The sequence below is a fragment of the Tursiops truncatus genome, chromosome 7 (assembly GCF_011762595.2).
Source record: "Tursiops truncatus isolate mTurTru1 chromosome 7, mTurTru1.mat.Y, whole genome shotgun sequence".
Classification (NCBI taxonomy): Eukaryota; Metazoa; Chordata; class Mammalia; order Artiodactyla; family Delphinidae; genus Tursiops; species Tursiops truncatus.
The window spans coordinates 78,292,121-78,319,445 of NC_047040.1; the positions used below are offsets into that span (position 1 = coordinate 78,292,121).

The following is a 27,325-nucleotide window of genomic DNA, read 5'->3' on the forward strand; positions in this document are numbered from 1 at the left end:
GCTTTTAAGTTTCATTAGGTCCCATTTGTTTACTTTTGTTTTTATTTCCATTACTCTAGGAGGTGGGTCAAAAAAGATCTTGATGGGCTTCCCTGGTGGCGCAGTGGTTGAGAGTCCACCTGCCAATGCAGGGGACATGGGTTCGTGCCTCAGTCTGGGAAGATCCCACATGCCGCAGAGCGGCTGGGCCCGTGAGCCATGGCCGCTGAGCCTGCACGTCCGGAACCTGTGCTCCGCAATGGGAGAGGCCACAACAGTGAGAGGCCCGCGTACCACACACACACAAAAAAAAGATCTTGCTGTGATTTACGTCAAAGAGTGTTCTTCCTATGTTTTCCTCTAAGAATTTTATAGTGTCTGGTCTTACATTTAGGTCTTTAATCCATTTTGAGTTTATTTTTGTGTATGGTGTTAGGGAGTGTTCTAATTTCATTCTTTTATGTGTAGCTTTCCTGTTTTCCCAGCACCACTTATTGAAGAGGCTATCTTTGCTCCATTGTATATTCTGGCCTCCTTTGTCATAGATTAGGTGACCATAGGTGCATGGGTTTATCTCTGGGCTTTCTATCCTGTTCCATTGATCTATATTTCTGTTTTTGTGCCAGTAGCATACTGACTTGATTACTGTAGCTTTGTGGTATAGTCTGAAGTCAGGGAGTCTGATTCCTCCAGCTCTGTTTTTTTCCCTCAAGATTGCTTTGGCTATTCATGGTCTTTTGTGTCTCCATACAAATTTTAAGATTTTTTGTTCTAGTTCTGTAAAAAATGCCACTGGTAATTTGATAGGGATTGCATTGAATCTGTAGATTGCTTTGTGTAGTATAGTCATTTTCACAATATTGATTCTTCCAATCCAAGAGCATGGTATATCTCTCTATCTGTTTGTGTCATCTTTGATTTCTTTCATCAGTGTCTTACCGTTTTCTGAGTACAGGTCTTTTACCTCCTTAGGTAGGTTTATTCCTAGGTATTTTATTCTTTTTGCTGCAATGGTGAATGGGATTGTTTCCTTAATTTCTCTTTCTGATCTTTCGTTATTAGTGTATAGGAATGCAACAAATTTCTGTGCATTTATTTTATATCCTTAACTTTACTAGATTCATTGATTAGCTCTAGTAGTTTTCTGCTGGCATCTTTAGGATTCTCTATGTATAGTATCATGTCATCTGCAAACAGTGAAACTTTTACTTCTTCTTTCCAATTTGTATTCCTTTTATTTCTTTTTCTTCTCTGATTGCCTTGGCTAGGACTTCCAAAACTATGTTGAATAGTAGTGGTGAGAGTGGACATCCTTGTCTTGTTCCTGATCTTAGAGGAAATGCTTTCAGTTTTTCACCATTGAGAATGATGTTTACTGTGGGTTTGTCATATATGGCCTTCATTATGTTGTGGTAGGTTCCCTCTATGCCCACTTTCTGGAGAGTGTTTATCATAAATGGGTGTTGAATTTTGTCAGAAGCTTTTTTTGCCCCTATTGAGATGATCATATGGTTTTTATTCTTCAGTTTGTTAACATGGTGTATCACATTGATTGATTTGCGTATATTGAAGAATCCTTGCATCCCTGGGATAAATCCCACTTCATCATGGTGTATGATCCTTTTAATGTGTTGTTGGATTCTGTTTGCTAGTATTTTGTTGAGGATTTTGCATCTATATTCATCAGTGATAATGGTCTGGAATTTTCTTTTTTTGTAGTATGTTTGTCTGGTTTTGGTATCAGGGTGATGGTGGCCTCATAGAATGAGTTTGGGAGTGTTCCTTCCTCTGAAATTTTTTGGAAGAGTTTGTGAAGGATGGGTGTTAGCTCTTCTCTAAATGTTTGAAAGAATTCACCTGTGAAGCCATCTGGTCCTGGACTTTTGTTTGTTGGAAGATTTTTTATCACAGTTTCAATTTCAGTGCTTGTGATTGGTCTGTTCATATTTTCTATTCTTCCTGGTTCAATCTTAGAAGGTTATACCTTTCTAAGAATTCATCCATTTCTTCCAGGTTGTCCATTTTATTGGCATGGAGTTGCTTGTAGTAGTCTCTAATGATGCTTTGTATTTCTGTGGTGTCCGTTGTAACTTCTTCTCTTTCATTTCTAATTTTATTGATTTGAGTCCTTTCCCTCTTTTTCTTGATGAGTTCTCCCAGACTCATTCTAATCAATAATTTTATCTCAACTTTTTTCTTTTTTGTTTGGTCCAAAAGTTTCCAACAACAACAAAAAAGCAGGTGTGGATTTCCTCTCTGACCACTTTGGATATAATAATGAGCTAATGGATAGGCCTGAAGGAAGGGAAGAGAAAACCTGAAAGTTTGATAGTCCCATCCTTAGGAATAGTTGATTGCATGTATTTTGATGTGAATTCAAATGAATACTCTATCACCATGTACTTGAAGACCTAATTCCTCTCACTATGAAGACATCTTTAAGAACAGATCTCAGAAGAATCTTAGAGATCATTCAAGAGATGCTCTGACCTGAAATGCAATTCTTGGCTTCATTAGCTGATGGTTGGGTGACTTAGGGCATGCAGCCTGACCCGTCTGTGAGGGCTCAAAAGAGCTTTGGAGAGAAATCAAGATCGTTTACTGGGAAAAACATAGCATGGTTAGTAATTGTTAGTTCATTCTAAAAGCAGAGAGAGAGAGAGATTCTAGTGTTTTTAAGCCTGAAGCCTTAGTGATCTGCTCATCCAGCAGTATCTACCAACACCTCAACTGGGCTTAGTTATTAGCTATTAGCAAGGGCTTTTGAGTTAGTGAGATCAGAGTTCACCATACTTGGCCAGCTGTATGACCCTGGGCAGATTATTGGTTTCTCCTGAATCTTGGTTACTTCAGTGAGGATAATGAGCTCCACGTCTAATGTTTTTATGGTGACATTTAGATAACGTCTGTAAAGTGCTGTTTTATTCTGATTAAAGCCTCATTTCCTAGTTCCAAAGGTTGAACTAAGAATTTCCTCTAATCTAACAAGCTGCAATACAATTATCAGATGGGAGTCAAAAAGCAAGCCTTGTTTTCATTCCCCACTTCTGAACCCACTGCGGAGGAAGGACACTACCCAGGGAAGGTTATTGCTTTCACCACTCCAGATTCCATATAAAGTTGATCGACGCTGATGGGGAGGGCTGGGCACTGTGTAGTCGCTGTCAAGGCCCCAAAGAGCAAAGGAGGGATAGCAAGTTTGTAAGGAATATAGCAGCCTGGAGTACAGGTCTCGTGACAGTGAGATGCTGGAGGATTCCTTCTCTGGAGATAACTAGGGGTAGCTACGTGTGCATAAGGGACCCACCAGACCTCTCATATACCCTCAAATCAGTCACGTCTTACAATTCAAACATAGCATTTATACCTAAATTTAAACTACTACATTAAGTTGCATCATCTTGTTTTTAACTTAAGACCTACAAGCTTCACAAATTTAGGAGATTAGTGGTCAAAGAGAAAAACTCACGCTAACCTAGCCTTTGTTGGGGCCCCTAGCCCTTCCAGAGGGAATATTCTTTTCCAAAGACCACAATTAATAAAAGTGGTTAACACTAACCACACCTATCAAAATCATCATTTGAGGTTAAGGCAGGTAATTTCAAGCTACATAACTCTGTAAAAAGAAGTACAGGGCTTCCCTGGTGGCGCAGTGGTTGAGAGCCCGCCTGCCGATGCAGGGGACACGGGTTCGTGCCCCGGTCTGGGAAGATCCCACATGCCGCGGAGCAGCTAGGCCTGTGAGCCATGGCTGCTGAGCCTGTGCGTCTGGAGCCTGTGCTCCGGAACAGGAGAGGCCACAACAGTGACAGGCCCGCGTACCGCAAAAAAAAAAAGTACATGTTTATTTTCAAGCTACATAACTCTTTAAAAAGAGTACACATTGTTTATATAAATGTGAATATCTATATACATAATATTAGTTTTTTGTAATTTCTCAAGGTAAAAATTCAAACTGTACAGAAAGGTATAAAGTGTAATAAATGAAAGTTTGTTTTCCTCCTCCTGTGTGTGTGTGTGTGTGTGTATGCATACATATATATGTGTTATATAGAGAGAGACTCTCATTTATTTTAACACAATTTTAAAACAACATGCCAGATTATTTTACCATTTGATCTTGTGACTTAATTTTACATATACTTACTTAGAGGTCTGTGTCATGCTTTTTAGTGCTTACATACTATTCTATGTGTGAATACACCCTACTTTTAGAAACATGTCTTCTATGGCTAACATTTAGGTTTTTATGATTTTTTTGCTATCATATGCAATATTGCAGTGAATATTCTTGTATGTACATTTATATATACATATCTGATATAGGTATATTTCTAGGGTAAATTTCTTCAGGTAGAATGGTTTGGTTAAAATTTATGTCAGTTTTATTTTGATTGTTTTTACCTAATTACCTCCAGAAATATAAAACCAACTTACACTCATACCAACATATGTACCCTCACTAGTATGGGGTATTTTCAAATGTTTTGATCTAATCAATGAAAGTAGTATCATATTTTAAGTTATATTTCTTTATGTAGGAAAGAGACTGAAGTTCTTTTCATGTGTTCAGTGTACATTCTTGTTCCTTTTTCTTTTTCCTAACTTTTTATTTTTTTGCCATATTGGTGGGTGAAGAGGTAGGTTGTTCATCTTTTTCTTATTACTTCATTAGTGGTCTTTGAATATGAAGAACGTTAAGCCCAGGTCACTTATGTGACAATATTTTCTTTTTCTGTCATTTGCATTTTTGTATTTTTTTTCCCCAGATAAATATTTAAACTTTTTATGTAGTCAAATTAATCAGTCTTTTCATAGCTTCTGAACATTTTGGCATGCTACATTAAAATTATAGCCATGGGCTTCCCTGGTGGCGCAGTGGTTGAGAGTCCGCCTGCCGATGCAGGGGACGCGGGTTCGTCCCCCGGTCCGGGAAGATCTCACATGCCGCGGAGTGGCTGGGCCCGTGAGCCATGGCCGCTGAGCCTGCGCGTCCGGAGCCTGTGCTCCGCAACGGGAGAGGCCACAACAGTGAGAGGCCCACGTACTGCATAAAACAAACAAACAAACAAAAAAAACTATAGCCACAGTTTCTGCTAGTGCTAGTATAAATATATGTATATATGTAAGAAATACATAAGGATATATCTATATAATTTTGCCTTTAAATATCTTCATCTGCAATTTATTTTTGTATAAGAAATCAAATAGAGATCTACCTTTTTCCCCCAATCAGCCAGCTAAGTTTCCCAACATTGTTTACTGAATAATCACTTTTTCCATTGATTTGAAATGTTTCCAGTTATATATAGATATATATATTTTTAAATTTATATTTATTTATTTATTTTTGGCTGCATTGGGTCTTTGTTGATACATGTGGGCTTTCTCTAGTTGTGGCGAGCGGGGGCTACTCTTTGTTGCCGTGCATGGGCTTCTCATTGCGGTGGCTTCTCTTGTTGTGGAGCACAGGCTCTAGGCACATGGACTTCAGTAGTTGTGGCACGTGGGATCAGTAGTTGTGGCACGTGGGCTCAGTAGTTGTGGCTCACGGGCTCTAGAGCACAGGCTCAGTAGTTGTGACGCATGGGCTTAGTTGCTCCGTGGCATGTGGGATCTTCCCGGACCAGGGCTTGAACTCGTGTCCCCTGCATTGGCAGGTGGATTCTTAACCACTGCGCCACCAGGGAAGTCCCCCTGTTAAATATTAATTATCAATATATAGAGGTTGATTTGTGGACTCTTATTTCTTTGATCTGTGCTAGAACCAAACATTTTTAATTTCTGCAGTTTTATAATGTTTTAATATCTATTTTAAAAAGGTTAATTCTCCTTCTTTATTCTTTTTTTTAACATTTTTTCTGAGATTTTTGAATATTAAGTTTTCCAAATCACTTTCATATCATTTTGTCAAGTTAACATTGGTGTTCACTCTTCCTTCCAACATGGTTTCCAGCAACATCTGGAAGCCCAAAGTGTATACTCCCTTTGGGTGAAGTCTGGGCATCACCAGGCAGTCCATTTGTGTTTCTTTTCCTCCCCTTGAAACCTCCTTATTCACTTTTTCATTCAGTAAATAGTTTTGAACTCCTCTGAGGTGCAAAGCTCTGTGCTGGGGCCTCTGAGGACAACAAAAGTGGGGAAGACATGATCTCTGCCTGAAATGAAGTAGATGCTTCATTTTGGCTTCCGTCACATCTGCAGCCATCTCTGGGGAAGGGTTTCTGTTCTTGATGCAGTCAGTATGCATCCCTTTAATGAGAAACGTTATGAATACAAAATATTTTCAAAGAGTGAAGGATAATTTTTCATCAAACCATTTCTGAGGCTACAGAAATGCTACAGGAGAGGTTCCAGTCCTTCCCTTACTTTCTTCTAAAGCAACCTATATTATTCCTTCCTTTATATGACAGAAGGAAAAGTCTTAAAAAAAATTTTTTTTTAAATACAAGTAATTGCCTGGAGCTACTTTTGGGAGAAACATATTTACTGTTATCAGGTCTCTAATATGACTCTCAAGAAAATAGACCACAACATAAAAGTAGTGTTCTGTGGGGTACTTTGTAAACTACTCTGGGGGTATGTGAAGTGTCAGTCAGTCCCTTTTCCAGAAGGATCACAGACGCCCACATTTACAAGAAACCATTAGTTGCCTTATCACTATGCAGTTCTGCAGCTACCAGCAGCACATTCAGGATTTTCTGAGCAAATATATCCATTTCCTTTTTAACGTCTCTGCAGAAACTAGATTAGTGCAGCTTGAGCCACCGCCCTGGCATGAGGACCGCGTGCTGTGGCTGCTGCTTGCAGGTGCCGGTGCTGGGATCGGCCAGGTGTAGCTGCCCAGACACTCACCTGTGTCCCATGGGTTGGTCAGAAGCTCTCGGTTCTGAGCAGGCAGCGCTGGTTCCGGGGGTGGCTGCTCAGTGTCCCATGATGTTGTTCTGTGACCCGTACAAAGTAAAGCTTGACTGCTTGAAGCCACCTTCTCCCAGCAGGCAGTCACTTTCCCTTTCCCAGAAGGAGAGTGAGCTCCATAATCTCATCATCTGTACCATTAAAATAACATTCTTATTGTATGCAAAACGTGATCATGACTTTTTTCAACTTCTGTTGCCCTTTAGTCTCACAGGGGGTTTTGATTGATTACTAACTGTGTTCATTAATATAGCACTTCTTACATACGTGTATGATCCCATGCACTGATTATCAGAGCAGTTTGGTGAAATAGGATCCATATAAAGTCATCTTTATCTTTTGTTCTTCCCCCAGTGTATTAGACTGAACCATATGAAACTGCAATCCTCATAGTAGCCCAAGCTAAGAGGAATCTGCCCCCGTTACCAACATCACCACTGATTTAACTTGCAGGTCTGCTGTTAGCCCCACGTTGCAACTTCTCCTTTCCCACAAGCTCCTAAATGGCCATGACTGACACAGATTTCCTTTTCATCTCCATCTGGGCCTTTTTGTCACCTCCCTCTTTATACTGATGAGGCCAATTGAAACTTTTCTGCTGCTGTTGTATCGCCACTGATGGGTCTCCTTGGACTACCAATGAAAAGAAATACCTATCTATCATTCTGTGGTATATGTAAGTCACATCATTATGCTGTACACCTTAAATTTATACGGTGCTGTATGTCAATTATATCTCAGTAAAAGTCAAAGAAAAAAATGCAAAACAAAGGAAAAAAGAAAAGAAATACCTATCCGAAACCAGGCAATTGCAGCAGTTGCCAAACTAGTCAACGTAACAAGAAGGATAGGTTGGCTAAGTTTTCTAAATAGTATTACTTCCTTTTAAATAAATTATGTAAAACAGTTATAATAGAACCCATTAATTTGGATTCCACTAGTCAGATAATTTAGACAAAGGCTGCATTTTGTTTTTAACTACATATTGATATATAATTATAATTTAGTTATAAGATAAGAAGTAACCTGTAAATAAGTAGTTTAACACAACTGGAGGAGTTATCACTTAAGAGAAAAAGAAAACTCAAGGGGGCCTTAAAATCTCCTACCAATAACTAAAATGCTGAGCAAAAATCCTGTCATTAAAGCAGAAACACAATGAAATTCACAAACCAAAACCTTGATAATCTAGAGTTACCATGTGAAGTTAGAAAAGCAAACATGTCTTTTGAAAAACAGTCTCCAGTTTATTTTCCATGATCTAAGAATGTCATTTCTTTACTTGCATCCCTCGTTCCTAGCGAGTGAGATTTTGGTGTACGATCTGTGCTAACAAAATATTGCAGAATGTTGTTTTCTTTTAGTGAAGGCGACTAAAATGTTTGACTTTTTAATGTAAGTTTGCACCACATGTTGTAGAGGAAATTTAAAAAAAGATTCTGCCCATACTCCTGCACCCTGCAATGTGCCCTATGATAGTGACATGGAGGGAAGTTCTTATTGCCTGTTTGAGCCTCAGATGCCTCATCTATAAAATGGGGATAATCGTAACCTACTTTGTAGTGTTGATGTGATAATCTAGAGTTCATAAGTTAGTGACTCACATAAAGTAAGGGATGAGTAAGCATTCATTCTCTTTCCTTTCCGTTTATGGCCTTTTCTGAACATATTCCTTTGCTGCCATTGACTGCTCTTTGAAGCCTAAAATCGGAGCTTAGTCGGATTAATTGCTGGTCTTCTGTCCAATAAAAGTGGGCTGCAGAGCTTGCCTTATTCTTTCAACCAACATATTTGAAGACCTTCTGTTTACAAGACACGGTACAAGGTGCCTTAGAGCAAAGTCAAGCTGTCATCTCTGAGGCATAATTTCAAAAGTTCCTTGTTCTGCCAAAGTGCTGATAATGTACACATTATATAATGTACCAGTGCCCTGGATTAGGGCACTGAAAACCATAATTTTTAAAAAAAAGAAAAATCTCATGTTATGGGGGGGCGGTCTGCTAACAACATCACACCCAGTTAGCATAAACCTTGATCAATTAACCAACCACCCTAGAAGAACTTGAATTCATGGAACAAAGAATAGATTTTGATGGGAGCGAGAGTGTCTTTCTTTCAATGAAGTTGAGGTTCTGCTATGTTCTAGACACTGCCCAGGCGTATCTACTTGGAGACATAGCCTGGACCCTGCTAGGCTGGGTGGGGGCCCTTGCTAAGAGCTCTGGACATGTTTGGTGAAGGGGGTGGAGGAGAAGAGAGCATCTGCAAGAAAGTGAGGGGCTATCCTGTAAAGACACATGTTGCCTACAAGACCTTTTGTCTAGGGCAGCCTCACGAGGGGGCTCTTTACCTATCCACCCTAGGAACTCTGGGAAAGTAATCAAGAAAGAGCTTTGTTCCTTCTACATTGTGGAAAAGTGCATCGTCACGTCATTGCAAACTCAGTGGAAAGAAACAAGCTCACATCCATTGAGAGTGATATGTGTCTCTGGACATTCCACTTTCACTTAGCCCACTTAATGAAACTATTAAAATACCAGATTTACATCAAGTTTAACATTCACTTGTCTGATCTGGAAGGGCTGACATTTGGAGTACGTACCACTGCACAGCCCCATGTGGTAGCCACTAGTTAACATGTGGGTATCTGCCTTTAAATTAATTAAAGTGAAATAAAACTTTAAACATTTAAAAATTAAATGATAAGTTCAGTTCTTCCGTCTGGCCAGGCACATTTCAAGTGCTCCATAACCACACGTGGCTAGTGGCTACCATACTGGACAGCAGCCATACAGAATATCCATCATTGCAGAAAGTTCTCTTGCACAACACTGGTTTTATTTGTGCCATTACTATGCTTGTATGCTATGCTATACTATGGCATCTTAGTAATTCTCCAAAATAACCCTGAAGGGTTCATTCCTATTTTGCCGATGAGGATAGAATCTCAGAAAAGTTAAGCAGCTCTCCTCTCACATTGTTGCCACTGACAGACGGTCAGTGTCCAGTGAATGGACAGCTAAGCTAGGTAGGAAGTGAGAGGCACAGGACTGACCACAAAGCCCAAAAGTTCCAACAATAACCACGTTCTGTTCCAGTATTAATGCATTTAAAAATCAAACATTTATAAACTCTCCCTTCTCCTTGCTGTAATTTAATGACATATCTAAATACTAAAACTACTCATAAGAAGAGGAAGTATATTTTAGTTTTAGAAGGACAAGATAAGTAAGTGGATCCCTGGATCTCGTGGTAGGTTTGGAGAGTGACTGCAAATAGGCAAAAGGGTTTTTTTTTTTTTTCCTGAAGTGGTAGAAGTATTCTAATATTAGATTGTTGTGTGAATTGTATCCTGTAAATTTATTAAAAATTTATTGAATCATAATTTAAATTATGTGAATTTTATGGTATGTAAATTATACCTCAATAAAGCTGTTTTAAAAAAAAGAACAAGATGTAAATCCTAAAACTCTAGGGCAGCCAAAAATTGAATGCTGAAAAGCTGCCCAAAACTTTAATGAGTGAGTCAAATATTATTTGCTGGCAATTCCTCAATTTTCCTCATGATGGTAAACGAAATGATGTTCCATCTCAAATCAAACACTGGGAAACTCTGTGAGGTATGTGTTATTATCTCCATTTCAAAGGGGGAGGAAATTGAGACTCAGAAAGTTAAAATAAGTTGCCCAAGACACACAGCCAGTAAGAACTAGCAGCAGTGTCAAACCCAATACTTCCTGACCCCAAAGCCCACGGCCACTCTCCCATTCATGTCATGGCCTCTCTCTCCGGGCAGGAAAAGAAACTTTTCCATTGTTTGACTTGAGATCACTTTCCTTCTTTTAGGACAACAGTAAACTAACTGATTTTTCAATGTTTCTATAACGTTTGTATTTTATACTCAAGAAGATTTATGAAAGGTGTGAGGCTGGAATCTGTTTTCAATATTGAGTGAAAGGGGGAAAAAATCTGGGCCTCATGTTAATAGAAAGACATGTATGTGTTTCTTTTGATATTCATTAGGATGCATTATTTTATACATACATATGTAATGTTATATATATATAAAAAGACTTGCAGCGGGCTTCCCTGGTGGCGCAGTAGTTGAGAGTCCACCTGCCGATGCAGTGGATGCGGGTTCGTGCCCCAGTCCGGGAAGATCCCACATGCCGCGGAGCGGCTGGGCCCGTGAGCCATGGCCGCTGAGCCTGCGCGTCCGGAGCCTGTGCTCCGCAACGGGAGAGGCCACAACAGTGAGAGGCCCGCGTACCGCAAAAAAAAAAAAAAAAAGACTTGCAGCAATTGTTTCCATTTTTTCCCCCCAATTTAGTTGTTTCTTTGGAGACTCAAAGATGTGACTTGCAATGGTTTCTGCTTAGGAACTTTTGAGGGACTAGCCTCTGTCATGCATCTTACACATAGATTAACAGCCCAGGTTTGGCTCACTTGATGAGTTGGGTGCCTTGCTCTTTGCCCATTTTATTAAGTGGAATTTTGGAAAACAAAAAGCTGATGGGGCTGCAGTTTTTACCTTTGGCCAGAGCTAGTAACCTTTATATCTTTAGTTCTGTCCTCTTAGCATCTAGCATTATTCCCTTCTTGCAGTTTCCCTCTTCCTGATCATAAAGGTTTAACCAGACCTCTGGGCAGTCCCCCCGACCCTCCAGTCCTACTAAGCCTGCTGCAGCCCCACTTCCCTTCCCCATCCTCCCTCTAGTCCGGCCCAGGCAGTCTCCTCTTGCCTCTCTGTGGCTCTCTTCTTCTGCTCTCTGTGTCTTTGTAAACAACCTAGGTTCTTTTTCTTTTCCTTTCTTTCTCCTGTCTGTACTCTCTATCAACCAGTTGAAACAAATCAAATAAAAATGAATAGAAACAAGAAACCAGTTCTGTGCCAAGCCAGCAGAACATGTCCATGGGCCAAATTTGGGCTCTTGATGTTGGATCTCTGCTATCCCTAGGACCTTGAGAGACAGCAGCAATGATTTCCCTATTCAGAGAAATGTAGATGTCATTGAAAGAAAAAAAACCAAAAAACAGAGTAAATGCTGTGAATCTCACACTGTAATTATAAAAATAAATATCACAGTGCTTTATTTTTCCCTCTACCAATATTCTTAGAATATTGTGTGCTTTTACATACTTGGCAATAGTAGAACTTATTAAGTAACTTTGAAATTCTTAACAGTCTTGTTCACATTTCAAAATAAAGTTTATTTGCAGGAGCCCTTGAGTCACTCCTTGTGTGTGCAGAGGATTGAATGCCAGGATTTGAAAAATCGTTAACGAAGTTTTCAGGAAATTAGCCATCTCCTAGTGTCAACAGTGGCTTGTGTATTTTAGCTGTTTGACTCACTGCTCCACTGGGCAGCCTGCTTTCTTGTGAACTGCAGTTGTTAGCCTTCCCCAGCACGTGTTTTCAAAACAAGTGCCTCCTTCCTGACTTCCTGCATCGTAATCACTTTATAGTCCAGACACTTTCGCAGACATCTAACACCTTAAAATGGTCTACCACACACATCACACTTCAGCAAAGCATTGCCTAGAACTAACACAAAACCGTTTTCATATATTTTTTAGAAACATTGTTTCCTTTCTCTCTTCCTCTGGATTTTATGCAGATATACCTAAATTTGGACAAAAGATTTATGCTGATAGAACTCTCTTGTTTTAAAGGACTTCAAGGTAGCTTTTTTTTTTTTTTTTTTTTTTTTTTTTTTGCGGTACGCGGGCCTCTCACTATCGTGGCCTCTCCCGTTGCGGAGCACAGGCTCTGGACGTGCAGGCTCAGCGGCCATGGCTCACGGGCCTAGCTGCTCCGTGGCATGTGGGATCTTCCCAGACCGGGGCATGAACCCGTGTCCCCTGCATCGGCAGGCGGACTCTCAACCACTGCAACACCAGGGAAGCCCAGGGTAGCTCTTTTTTAAGCAATGAATGCATCTATAAAATAGTCACCCTGTACTTATTTATTTTGTAGGTCCAGATTTTTCCCCAGTAGATTTGCACAGATGAGTTTGGTTATAATTTGGTTAGCAAATACATTTCCTCTGTAAAGGGCACTTTCAAAAGCACTGCATAAAGTGCATGGATTTGGACACACTGCAGTTATGAAACTTATAGTATAATCATTTTGCAATATATAAATGTATCAAATCAACACATTGTGCACCTTAAACTTGCACAGTGTTATATGTCAATTATATCTCAGTAAAGCTGGGGAAAAAAACTTATCATGTTTTCTATGCAGCAAATACAATAAAAAAGGATACTGTACATTTCAAGATGGGCAACTTACTTGCATATGTAAGTAAGCTGAAAAATGATTAGAATCTCTTAACTCTTTTTTTTTTAAATCAAGGTAGAAATACCAGCACTAGGAAATAGAAATGAGAATGGCTATTTATTGTGTGCCTACTATGTGCCAGGTCCTAGAGTAAATATTTTTTCAAGTCCAGTTCAATGTAGGGTTTGAAACTGCTGGCTCTACGGTTGGATTACCCGTGTTTGAATCCCAGCTTACCCACTGCTCTAAGGATTCAGTGAGATAAGGTGTGCAAAGCATCTAACCCCACGCTGGTGTGACAGCCAGGGCTCAATAATCAGGGATTCATTATATCCTATTCCATTTAATTCTGTGAAGTAAACCACATCCCCATTTTACAGAAGAGGAGACTGAGTCTTAGAGTGGTCTAGGAACTTGTATAAAGTCTTCAAAAGTGGGTTGCAGAGTTAGAATTTAGAACCAGGGTTCTACTGGGCATTCTGATAAAACTCTAACCAGGAATTATTGTTCTAGGCTGCCAGAAAAATCTGTGCTGGGATTTTTTTTTATGGTGGGAAAGACTACCCCAGCTAAAATGACACCCTCTACTGAGACAAAGCTACCCATACAGGCAGCAAATTCACAAATAATGTATAAACAAACAAACCCTAACATTTCTAAGTTTAGAAAAAACTTTCAAAGTGCCCTTTTCAGCAGTCAGCCATTCTTAGAGTTATTTTTTTGCAGTGGGTAGCAAATTCTCAGCTATATGGATAAGCATACGCCTTCTAGAATCTGTACCTGGTTTATGAAACATGCCAAATACACCAGTCTTATCAATACGTCTGCTGTGGAAATATCATCTACACAAATATCAACTTCTAATGCCAGCTTAAGGAAATTGTAAGGGTGATGTTCTTTTAGCAAGCAGAAAGCAAGCTTCTGGGGTGTTTGTTTTTGTTTTTAACTTTTCAGCTGCTGTGGTTTTCATCTCTTCTTATGGCATGAGCACCAAGTGATGTCCACTGCCCGAAATTCCTTGGCCACATGAGTCAGGCTGGATTTCATTATTGTTCAAATAGTCCTTCTAGGAATGGGCTTCAGTTGAGGACATCCTTGTTCAATGGCGTTGACAATGGAACTGAAAATCATTTTACTAATTCAGGTTTCTGATTTGCTGTGTTGAAATCTTAAATTGGTCATCTGTAATCCAAGATATGGGTAGGAGTTACTCTTGTAATAGGCTAAATCTCTTACTCCTTTAAAAATCTGTATATAAAACAGAGAATGGAATGAAATTTCAGTTCCGCAAGTTGATATGGGCTTAATATAAAGATAGCACAAAACAAGAAGAATTGGGGCTGAACATCACATAATTTTCATTGCAGTTTACTTTCTAGCACTTAATCTAGTCAAAATATTTCCCTTCCTAACATTGCTACCTTCCGAATTACTCAGATGCTTAACTATATTCTGCCATCTAAATTTATGTCTGCAATAAGGCATAGAGCGTATTTATCAAATTCTATGCAAATGAGAAGAACCCACTCCAGGATGCTGTTAGATGTGATGATTTAAGAAGCTCCACATCACCTCATTCAAGCTACTCCGGGTTTTCCTTTCCAGGGTTCAGCGGATTCCTACACGAGCAGGCCGTCTGACTCAGATGTCTCTCTGGAAGAGGATCGGGAAGCAATTCGGCAAGAGAGAGAGCAGCAGGCGGCCATCCAGCTTGAGAGAGCAAAGGTGACGTTCTTGCCCCTCTTGGGTTCCAAAGTGGCATGTTGCTCAGCAGGTATCAGCTGCTCTTCCCCTGCCTCAGATTTCTCTGGAGTAATCATTTTATGATCATTCTGATAAGGCACCAGATTGCAAGGCTCCCATGATCTGTTCACCCCTGATAGTAACATTCTCAGGGAGCCATATCCTGAGACACGGACCCCTTCACCTACCTTTTGTGTTTGGTTTGCTGGTGAAAATTCTTGGTCATCTTCTAACTTAGAGATTGTGCCCCATATCCAGCTTGCCCCTCCCACTGTCATTAGAGGGCCTCCCAAGGAACCAGCGTGCTTGCCCCGTTCTCCAAGACAGCAGCCTTCATTGCAGGCCACACGTGCATAACTGGTCAGTGGGTCTCCCTGTTGGTGTCTCTGTTCTTCCCTCTTGGTGTCAATCTCGCACCTCAAGTTCACCGTTCAGAGCTTTGAACAACGATTAGCATTTCAGCAAAGATGAGCAATGAAAGGCTTTGCCGCAAGAGACCTTCAGATATTCCACAGGGAGGGGCCCCCATAGGAATCCCTGCCCCATAGGAGGCAACAAAGAACAAATTGCATTTTTGAATGTTAGAACTGAGTCACTAGAGATCTCCCATGCTATGTCTTTCAGACTTTTTTTTTTTTTTTAAGCACAGACCCCTTTTGTCAAATGAAATTTTATGCACAGTAACAGATATAACATGTTCCTGGTCAGCCTCTCCTCCTTTGCCCTTCACTATAGACTCCTAACGCATATTGATCTAGTCTTTCTAATTTTTAGGAGAAAAAAAAAAAAGCTCAGATAAAGTGAACTCCTTCCGTTTTCTATTTTTATTTAATTAATTAATTTACTTACTTATTTTTATTTTTATTTTTATTTTTTTGCGGTATGTGGACCTCTCACTGTTGTGGCCTCTCCCGTTGCGGAGCACAGGCTCCGGACACGCAGGCCCAGCGGCCATGGCTCACGGGCCCAGCCGCTCCACGGCATGTGGGATCTTCCCGGACAGGGGCACGAACCCGTGTCCCCTGCATCGGCAGGCGGACTCTCAACCACTGCGCCACCAGGGAAGCCCCCCTTTTCTGTTTTTACAGTAAAATGTTTAAAAGAGCGGGAAGAGGAGGATGAGGCAGGTTCACAAGGTGTCTTCCTTTGCTTCCACACCCATGCTACCTGTGCTGGTTGGCGGAAGGGGGTTGGAGCAGCACCTGGGAAAGGACATCAGTGAGACTCTAACTCGGATCCTGCCTCAGTGCTGTTGCTCCCAGGCATGGTCCCAGCACGAATAAATGAGCCCATAACAGAGCAGCCCGGGATTGCTGGAAACTGGTGTTCTTCCTTGTGGCTAAATTTTGTTTTAGGTTTCTCTCAGAGTTTATTTTGTGGCTATTGTGGTCACCCAAATGTCAGCAACAGCGCTGTTAGCTTAGGCTGGTGGCTTACTTAACCTCTGCCAAGCTGCACCAGCCCGAGAGCACTTTGCTGCGGAGGAATCTGTCTAAGAAAAGTTTCAGAAGCAGCTTTTGTTAGCTAGGGAGAAGGTGATGAGTGAGCAGCTCCGCCCTTCCTGTCTATTCGGACTGGGCTTTCTTTTTCCTGGCAGGACAAGGTATTCTATTGAGTGAGATCCTGCAGGTTTTCAGGCCTAAGGCTATTTCAAAAATATTTATTTTAACCCTCCACCACCTTTTTATTTAAGACCCAGCACACATTTCCTGTATGCCAAGGTGGAGGCGTCTGTTACCATTTAAAATAATAAACATGAGTTTTATGACTAGAGGCCAAAGCAGACTCCCCTCCCGCCTTTCCATCCCTTCCCCCCAAATTTTAGGGCACGATTCTTTGGGATGTTGGAAAGTACGACAGGAGGGGGAACATGGTCGGGCTGCTGGGACTGAATCCTCTTCAGAGCCCTTTCTGCAGATTTCTCACTGCTGCCTGGAAATGTGGAACCCATTGAGATCCCTCTTTGGAAAGTGATTTCCCTTACTGCCTGGTACTATCCATTATCTGGTTCTACATTTCAGTGTGAAAAATCCTCTTCTGTCTTCCTCCCTCCATCCTTATTCCATGGTTCTGTTCCCAGTCCAAACCTGTAGCATTTGCTGTGAAGACGAATGTGAGCTACTGTGGTGCCTTGGATGAGGATGTGCCTGTTCCAAGCACGGCCATCTCCTTTGACGCCAAGGACTTTCTACACATTAAAGAGGTAAATGTAGGACACTCTGTATCCCCTAACCTGCTACAAGGCCAAGGCCAGGAATCAGCTCTGAGCCAAACTAAATGGAGAGAAGCGCTGAGGAGCTGCCAATGTGTTACCTCATTTAATTGACTAAGCCTTCCAAATCCATTCCTTCTCGGCGAGATTTGGAAGCCTGAGATCATTGCTTACATTATCACACATTTAAAACATTGAATCACAATCATCAGAGGATTGATTTAGGATAGACCTGTGGTCCTCTGGTCACCTTTTAATCACCTACCATGATAGATCCATTGACATAGATCAATGGATCCAATTTAGGGAAACGTGAGTTTGGTGGCATGGCTCCTACCCAGAAGGCACCATTTACAAGGGATGTTGTAATTATAAACATCTGGATTATTGTCCCGTGGACCTTGACCGCCAAACCAACACTACAGAGTATAATAATTAAATTGTTAAAGTTAAGAGAAGGGCAGAGGACTTTGGGAAATAGAAACCTTGAGGGATTGAGTACTTGAGGCCTCGCATCTTGAAAGATGGAATAGTGACATCAAAAACTTTCATTTACTCAACCTGGGTATATTGAAATCCTCCTTTATGTCAGACATCGTGCTGGGCATTTGGGGATCAGAACTGAAGGTCCACTGTCCCCTCGGCCAGGGAGCTCAGAGTCTGGTGGGGGAGACAAACTAGTGCATAGTTTCTGCATGGGTTGAGAAGTTCTGTTATAGTAAAATTGAATGGGTGTTGTGGGAGCCCAAAGAAAGAGCAGGAGGGACCATCCGGCTCAGGAAGAGGAGGGTGGGGGGCTGGAAAGCTCTTCAGAAGTGGTGAAGCCTGAATTCAGGCTGGGGTGAGGGGTGGCGGTTTCAGGTGGAAGGGACAGCCAGGGGCAATGAGCACAGCACCGCTGGAGGGTGGTAAGCGGGGAGTGGTACAGGGGATGGGCCACGTCAGAGAGGCAGGGGCCAGATGAGAAAGGACCTCGTAGGCCATGGCAAGGAGGCTGGACTCGATCACCAGGCAGTGGGCTGGAGAGGAATTTTAAATAAAGGATGGATGTGACCAGCCTCGTATCTTAGCATGGTGACTCTGATGGTCGAGGGAGTATTGCAGAGGCTGGGGAGACATGGTAAGTCTAGACAGTGGCTGAAGCAGAGATGGTAGAAAGAGGGAGCAGCTTGGAGAGAGAGTTAAGAGGCAAATAGACCAGATTGGAAGATTTCACATGGTGGTGGGGGGGGGATAGTGGAGAAAGTGAGATGAAGAGAAATGAAGGATGGAGGGCAGTTTCTCTAGCTCACCTGAAAGGGCAGAGGGTGGTGTCAGCTATCAAAATAAAGAAGGCCGAGAGGGGAGAAGATTAGTGACAGGGGTGACGTGATTATGAATTTGCTATTAGGTGCACTGTGTCTGGGGCACTGGGAACCTCCCATGGAGTTACTCAATGGGCCTTTCCCCACATAATGTGGAGGCCAGAGGAGAGGAATTGCAGTTTGCTCTTCCTAAATGCTTTGAGTTGAAAAGGAGGACAGGTTTTAGCCAGGAGAAGGCAGCATAGAGTTGAGGGAGTGTTTTTACAAGTTTATTTGCTTTTTTTTGTTTTTTTAGGATGGGAAAGATTTTAATATGTTTTCCATGCTGAGATGTTGAACCCAGTGATATATATGGGAAGGAAAAGACCTAACTGATAGAATGAGGGGCTGGAGTAGAGGGAAGGAGATGGCATCCGGAATATTGGCACAAGAAGTAGGCCGAGTCAGGAGGAAAGTCTTGCCTTCCTTGAACTTCCCTGTTCTGCACAGGATTTTCCAGTGGGGCTGGAGGCATACATTGGAGGACATTCCTACTTGATAGTCTCCATTGGCTCTGCTGGAAAGGAGCCGTTAGAAATTGGATCTTAGAAAACGGAGAGTGGATATAATGGTGGATACATGTCATTACACATTTGTCAAAACCCATAGAAGGTACAACATGACTCTGGGTGAGAATGATGCGTCATTGTAGATTCATCATTGTAACAAATGTACCACTCTAGTGTGGGATGTTGATAGTGGGGGAGGTTATGCATGTGTGGAGGCAGGGGTATATGGGAACTCTCTGTACTTTTCCCACAATTCTGCTATGAACCTAGAACTGCTCTTAAAAATAAAGTTTACTAATTAAAAAACATTTTAAAAAAAGAAAAAGGAGAGTGTAAGGGTGGAACAATAAAGTGAAACCTGACCCTGAGGAGCCTGAGGAATGTGATCAACATAAACCTGTCACATAATGTCACTGAGACACCAGCATTTACCCTCTGGCCCAAAACAAGATGTGCACAGTTAATATATAACAATTTGAAAATCACTGTCTTTCAAAACTCTGTATTCTACGATAGCATTAATGACACCAAGACATATACATTTAAAATTTTTTAACTATACGATAGCAAGTAGGTCAAACACTGGGATGTCTACAGATGTCTCACTGTCTTTGCATTGTGCCATGTGAACTGGGTGAAATTCTACATTTGTTCCTTTGTTCCATTCAAGATATAGTTCTTGAGCATGTAGTGTGTGCTAATGTTGGCAGATATTGTCTGACAGATGTTGTCTGACAGATGTTGTCTGACAGCTGTAAACAAAGACAGAGTACCTTCCCTCATGGACTTAAATTCTAGTGGGGAGACAGATAATGAAAAAATAAATCATTACAAATTGTGAATGCTTTGTGTAAAAAATGAACTGGATGCTGGGAATCTTAAAATATAGGGATGAGGAGGTTATGTACTTTTAAATATAGGGGTGATCAGAGAAGCCTTCCTGAGTATGTGACCATTACGCAGGGTAGCCAGCCTTAAAAAAAAAAGAAGAAAGAAGAAACCTTCTAGGGAGAGGGGACAGCATGTGTAAAGGCCCTGTGGTAGGACAAAATAAGCTGGCACAATCAATCAACTGGAAGAAGGTCATATGCCTGGAACGCAGTGAGCCCGTAGCAGGAAACAGTTGTAGAAGTAAGCAGGGCACAGGTCAAGTAGGACCTTAAGGTGACGGCAAGACTTCATATTTTATTCTAAGTATAATAAGATGGCACTGAAGACTTTAAAAGCAGAGGAGTGGGATGAATTTATTATTTGAAGGCTATTCTGATTGTTGTAGAGACAGTGGATTGGAGTGGGGTAAGTACGGAATCAGGGAGACTGTTAGAACCATTTTAGATGAGAGATAATGGGACTGAGCTGGCCTGATGTCAGTGAGATGGAAAGAAGTAGACACCTTTGACATATATTGTGGAAGTTCAATGATCTGTGCTGCTGATGGACCACATGTAGGAACTAAGATTGAGGGAGAAATCCAAGATGATCAAGGAAATCAAGCTTTATGAATTGAGCAACTAGGATGGAGTTGACCAGGGTGGAGTGAGGACAGATGGGAAGGGAGGTTAGGGAGTAGACATCTCAAAGGAGATATGAAGGAGGAAGTTAGATGTAAGAATTTGGAGCTCAGAGGACGGGGTTGGGCCAAAGAAATAAGTTTGGATCATTAGTTTATCCCGGTGGCATTTAAAGCTGAGGTAACGACAGAAGTCACCTAAAGAGAGAGGAGAGGGAGGAGAGAAAACAGCCCTGGATCAAACTCAAAGGAATTCCATCCTGCAAAAGTGGGGTGCATGAAAAGATTCAACAATTAAGGAAAAGGAGAAACATGAGATTTGGGAGGAAAATCAGGACAGAGCAAGGCATGGACATCAAGAGAGAAGAGCGTATCCAAAAGGAGGCAGCAACCAGCTGTGGCCAGTGTTGCGACACGTCACCTAAGACAAGGAGAAAGGAATGGATGTCGGGTTGGCAAAGTGGTCAGTAGCAACGAAGTCACTGGGACCATTGTCTGGAGTTGTGGAGACAGAGAGACAGAAGCTGGATGGAGTGTAATGAGGAGAGAAGGGGCGTTAGGAAGTATATTTAGCAAGCACAGACGGTGCTTTCAAGGGAGTTGACACTGACCGGGCAGTAGACTGAAGAGCGTATGAAGTCCAAAGAGCTTTCCTTTCAAGATGGGAGCTATCAGAGCACCAGTACGTGCTGCTATTAACCACCAGAGAGAGAGGGAGAGATTGATGGGAAAGGAGAGATAGGCAAAGGAGTCAAGTTTTTGGTAGTCAGGAAGCGTGGGATCCAGACCCCGAGAGGAGAGACAGACCTCTGATACGAAGGGGAACACTGATTCGTTATAACATGCAGGACAAAGATGAGTGCAGGCACACACAGCTCAGAGCCTTGGTTATAAGAAGCTGAGGAAGCACTGAGTTGATGGCTTCTGCTTTCTCAATCGTGTATGTGGTGGGGATATCCATATTTGCCTCGAAGACAAGGACTCTTTACCTGAAACACGTACCCTGACATCTGAATGGTTATGTTGACTTTGTCTCACCATTCCCATCAAAAATGACCAAACCGTATTCATTAGCTGCTCATACCCATCGTTTCCAAGGAGAAGCAGCACTTTAAATGGTAAGAGAAGTTTTCACATATTCCATGCACACTACTCACACCCTTATCCCCACCTTGCTATATTTTATTGCTTTCCTCCATTCCGTCAATCTTCTCCATTTGTCCAGTGGGTTGCTTTTTTGAAGTATGTGCTCCTTCATCAGTGACTTTCTCTTGTCTGGCAGTTTGATGTATGGTATTGAGTTGGTAATCCTATGTGGATTTGAGCCACGTGTTTTCACGAGGTCGCAGATAAGGAAACATCTCAGAAAGAGAAAGTGCTCATCGTTTTAGGGAAATGAGAAGAATTGGAACACTAAGGTGACCTTGCCAGAAAACTGGCGTGTGCTCCCAGAATATCAACACAAAGGAACATATTTCTGTAATCGAGTTGTAGCCTTTCCTCTCATCCATCACCTAGAAGGCCATTTGGTATATGCTCTGTTATAAGTACTGCCTCAGTAACGAAAAGCTTCAATGCAGAGAAACGCTACAGCTCTCCTTATCACATATACCAAAGGACAGGCGATTTAATAAGCTTTTGAACATACAACGCAGCTTTCCCCAAATTGGCTCAAAGAACTTTCATTAACGTTAAGTCAGAGTCTCACTGTTTCTTAGAACTAAGGTAAAACATCTTGGGAAGTTGTGTTAACTACTTCAGAAACCCCTTAAGTTTATTTGGATACGACTTAGTAAGTTAGTGTTCCGGTGGGCTAACTTGATTTCCGGAAGTAACTTAAGCCCTAGGAAACTATGACTCATTGTGTGTTTTGTCCCTACCACAGTAAAATTTAAATTCCAGGTCTGTGCACCAAGCATTCTGAAAGGGTCCCGTTGCCTTTTGTTAATTCCAAAATAAACGGGCCTGGTATTTCAGGCCTGTTATCCTGAAATAAACTATGGAAAGATGGAAGAAACTGAGACCTAGATTGTTCAAGATTTTATATTAGGTCAACTCTTTTCTTCAGTGCAGGCTCAGACTGCATGCCATGCGGGCCTTGTGTAGGAGCTGTGTGCATAACAAAGGCCAAATCTCTAAATCATATCTTTTTGCTTTTGAGTGTGAAGCTGTTACTCAGAATTACTCAGTTACCTGGAATTTCATGCTGCGATGATTCAACAGAATCATCCATTCCTCCTTCACAGCGTGTCAATGTCATATACATATAAATTCTACTGTTCTCTGAGCTAAGCACAATATACCATAGAGAGTTACATTTCGAAAAAACTAAATGGTTTCTGGATCAAAGAGAGAGAGTTACCTTGCCCAACACTGTTAAAGACACAAAAGGAAGTTTTTGGAATTATCTCTGGAGGATGTAAACAGTAGAACTAATATCTGCTTTCTAGAAATCACCTAGCAGAAACCTTCCCTTGAGGCAGGTAGCTTGGATTAACTATGCCTCCTGCTCTAGGATTCAGCAAATCTATCATTACAAATGCAGTTTTGCTGGCCCATCACATAGGACCATGTTCACCCCATATTGGCTGAAGCCTTTGTGTGGGTTTGTTTCCCAAGTTTATGTGTCATGGAACTTTATTTAAATGGAAATTCCTTCATTCCTGTTGGGCTTCAGGCCATTTGGAGATTATTTCAAAAATTCCACTTATGTATAACACGCTTAGCCTTTGTAAGAGTAGGCTTGTTTTTCTTCAGGTAGTAAGATGGACCTTGATTTGCAAACCTATATTTGGAAGATTATAATTTTTCCCCAGAGAGAGTAGAATACAGATAGTAGGGTGGAATTTTTACCTCAAAGCTTTTGACAAAAAAACAGACTCTTCAGTGTATTTTGTCTTAGACTTGTCGATCCTGTCTTCCAGAGTTCCAATTACATGGGTGCCTATTTATCCATGTAAAATCTATTCCTTAACAATTGGCTAGAGCTTCTTGACAAGGACCAAAGGAATCCAGATGTTAAGACCTGACTTTTGCCCAGGGATTGGCAAACTGTGGCTCACAGGCTGAAACCAGCCTGCTGCCTTTTTTGGAAAGAAAACATTTGTTGAAGCACAGCCGTGCTTACTTGTCTACATATTGACTGTGGCTGCTTCCACACCATAAGAGCAGATTACAGTAGTTGCAGCAGAGACCATATGGCCTGCAAACCCTAAAGTGTTTACTCTCTGGGCCTTTAGATTAAAAGTCTGGTTTCTTCTATGGACTCCTCCACCCCAGATATATATAATATAGTATAGTATACTATAAATCGTGTTTGTGTATGTAATAGAGTATAGTATAATATTATATAATATAGTGTTTCATTCTTTTGGTCCCCTGAGATTTATAAATGTGAAGATCAGTGACTTACTGTTGAGCGCAGTTTTATTCCTGCATTCCAGAAATATAACAATGATTGGTGGATAGGAAGGCTGGTGAAAGAAGGCTGTGAGATTGGCTTCATCCCAAGTCCACTTAGATTGGAGAACATACGGATTCAGCAAGAACAAAAAAGAGGACGTTTTCACGGAGGGTAAGGCTCCTTCCTTTCTCTAAAGTTTTTTTGGAGGAAGTAGGAAAATTAGGTGATATTTTCAAGTTTGCTTATTAGGTTAAACATATATGCTTTCAAAGTAAAAGCTACTTCTCTATGTGCAAGGTGTTTCTGAAATTGACACAAAAGGGTTTCACATAGTTCACTCTCCCCATTGTGTGCTGAAGCCTGGACACCCCTGGAATCAACACGAATTCCACAGTGGAGACTGTTTTCTGTGGCTTCAGCAAACCCTCCTGGGAACCTAAGCTTTCCTCTGTGAGAGTCGTGTAGGGTATCCTTTCTCAGTACAGTAAGTGGGGGCCTGGCCTGACCTGGCATCATGGCTCTTCTTGGTTAACTTTCAGAGACTCTCTTTCAAGTGGGCACAGAATGCCATGGCACATGCAATACCATCCTGGGACTAGTAGCACTTTGTCCAGGGTTTTCTGTGGCTGCTGCCATCGCTTGGTACTTGGGGTAAGACTCTGTCCAGCTTCAGATGAATTAACCTCTAGTGAACTCATGAAGTAGCCACAAAGATCTCAGAGTGCAGGTATTTAAAGGTCCCAGGGATACAAGCAAAGCCTGAGAGGAGAAATCAGAATCATACTGAGCCTGCATATATTGTGAGCCTACATTGAAGTACTGATTTGGTATGTGTTACCATTTTTTGAAAGTTCTAAAATAGAATCAGTTCTTTCTCTTAACTCTCAACCTCCTTTTTCTATTAGATCCTTTTCTGTTTCAAAAACTCCTCTGTTCTTCAGGGGCCCTTTTGCCTTTGTCATAATGGGAACCTCTTAAACAGTGATAGGAGATCACAAAAGTAGAGTGTTAGCCCACTTTTAATTATCGTGCCTATAACATTATTAATGATTAATCCCTCTTATTACTTCTTCTCTAGACTTTTTGTCTCTCATGCTGCTCCATGTGGGAACACATTTTCCTGTCTCAGGACCTTTGTAATTGCTGTTTCCTTTTACTGGACGCTTTTCTTCGCTTTTCCACTGGATCACTCCATCTGCTTCAGATCTTAGTTAAATATCACCTTTTCAATGACCCCTTTCCTGCCACCACATTTAAAGTTGAATCCACTTCTCTTCCCTTGCTTCCTATCTCTCTCCCGACTCAATTTTCTCTGTTGCACTTATTACTGTCAGAAATACTATATATTTACCTATTCATCTGTTTGATACTGATATTTCCCGTTAGAATTTGTCTGTATAAGGGAAGGAATTTTGTTTTTCCCCCCACTGTTGTAGTCCTAGTTTCTAGGACAGTGAATACTCAATAGATATTTGAATGAAATAATAAATGAATTATTATCACCATTTCCAAAGTTATTCTACTATTATTATTATTATTCCATAAAATTATTTTACACTTCTGAACTAAAGGCTTACTTTGCCCACAGGCACAAGAGTAAAACCAAGAGCTCAAAGACATGATCTTCTTTTATCTTTATACCAACTGTGAAGTATAGTTTCTCCTTCTAGAGATGGGGAAACTCAGGCACAAAGATATGATATGGTGTGCCAAGGTCCCACGACTAGTAATGGGCAAAGCCGGGAGGAGAAATCAGATTGTCCTAACTAAGGAAGGGACACTGGAGAAGTGGGAAGGTGGGCTCCTGAGGGCCCTGGTGGGCTCCAGGGAAGCTTCCCAAGCCACATGCAGGAACCAATACGAATGAGCTTCCGTTCCATTCCATAATATTATTCATGACCAAATCCTTACTGCCAGTTCTTAATTCTGATCCCCACATAAGAAGTGCTTCTTCCACATCTTACTGCTTGTTTTGAGCTGTGTTTGACATCCAGCTAGTGTACTGGTGACCAGTGTTGGTTAAAAAGACAGTTCACAAGAACATTCCTAGTAGTGATTCTTTTGCCTCATTTCTGCATTGAATAATTAGGAGACATACTTTAGCAAAATATTTCCAGGTCCTAGATAGTTTCCCACTTTCTCTGAGAAAGGAGGTCAAAGAAAACATTCGGGCAGATCCTTGAAGTACGCTATAGCAGGACTTGGTGTGTTTTGAATTACTTAGTGGATTAAGGCCAAAGAAAGCTTTGTACTCTCAAGTTCTATTTCGAAGGAATCTGGGGAATGAGTCTTTTTTTTCTTTGAATTTTATTTTGTTTATTTTTTTATACAGCAGGTTCTTATTAGTTATCTATTTTATACCTATTACTGTATATATGTCAATCCCAATCTCTCAGTTCATCCCACCACCCCCCACCAACTTCCCCCCCTTGGTGTCCATGCATTTGTACTCTACATCTGTGTCTCTATTTCTGCCCTGCAAACCGGTTCATCTGTACGATTTTTCTATGTTCCACATATATGCATTAATATACAATATTTGTTTTTCTCTTTCTGACTTACTTCACTCTGTATGACAGTCTCTAGATCCACCCACGTCTCTACAAATGACCCAATTTCGTTCCTTTTTATGGCTGAGTAATATTCCATTGTATATATGTACCACATCTTCTATATCCATTTGTCTGTCAATAGGCATTTAGTTTGCTTCCATGACCTGGCTATTGTAAATAGTGCTGCAATGAACATTGGGGTGCATGTGTCTTTTTGAACTATGGTTTTCTCTGGGTATATGCCCAGTAGTGGGATTGCTGAGTCATGTGGTAATTCTATTTTTAGTTTTTAAGTAACCTCCATACTGTTCTCCATAGTGGCTGTATCAATTTACATTCCCAGCAACAGTGCAAGAGAGTTCCCTTTCCTCCACACCCTCTCCAGCATTTGTTGTTTGTAGATTTTCTGATGATCCCCATTCTAACTGGTGTGGGGTGATACCTCATTGTAGTTTTGATTTGCATTTCTCTAATAATTAGTGATGTTGAGCAACTTTTCATGTGCTTCTTGGCCATCTGTATGTCTTCTTGGGAGAAGTGTCTATTTAGGTCTTCTGCCCATTTTTGGATTGGGTTGTTTATATTTTTAATATTGATCTGCATGAGCTGTTTATATATTTTGGAGATTAATCCTTTGTCCGTTGATTCGTTTGCAAATATTTTCTCTCATTCTGAGGGTTGTCTTTTCGTCATGTTTGTAGTTTCCTTTGCTTTGCAAAAGCTTTTAAGTTTCATTAGGTCCCATTTGTTTATTTTTGTTTTTATTTCCATTACTCTAGGAGGTGGGTCAAAAAGGATCTTGCTGTGATTTATGTCAAAGAGTGTTCTTCCTATGTTTTCCCCTAGGAGTTTTATAGTGTCTGGTCTTATATT

The 27,325-nt window shown here is 41.1% G+C and overlaps 1 protein-coding gene across 2 annotated transcripts in view; it reads left to right on the forward strand.

The window, feature by feature from the left end:
• Window positions 1-27,325, forward strand: part of CACNB4 (calcium voltage-gated channel auxiliary subunit beta 4) — a 266,634-nt gene that overhangs the window by 198,710 nt on the left and 40,599 nt on the right. For both annotated transcript variants that reach the window (XM_073807709.1, XM_073807708.1), the window contains exons 3-5: window positions 14,786-14,905; window positions 17,004-17,126; window positions 23,941-24,071. In XM_073807709.1, coding sequence (XP_073663810.1) covers window positions 14,786-14,905; window positions 17,004-17,126; window positions 23,941-24,071 — 374 coding nt within the window. The remainder of the gene's footprint in view (window positions 1-14,785; window positions 14,906-17,003; window positions 17,127-23,940; window positions 24,072-27,325) is intronic.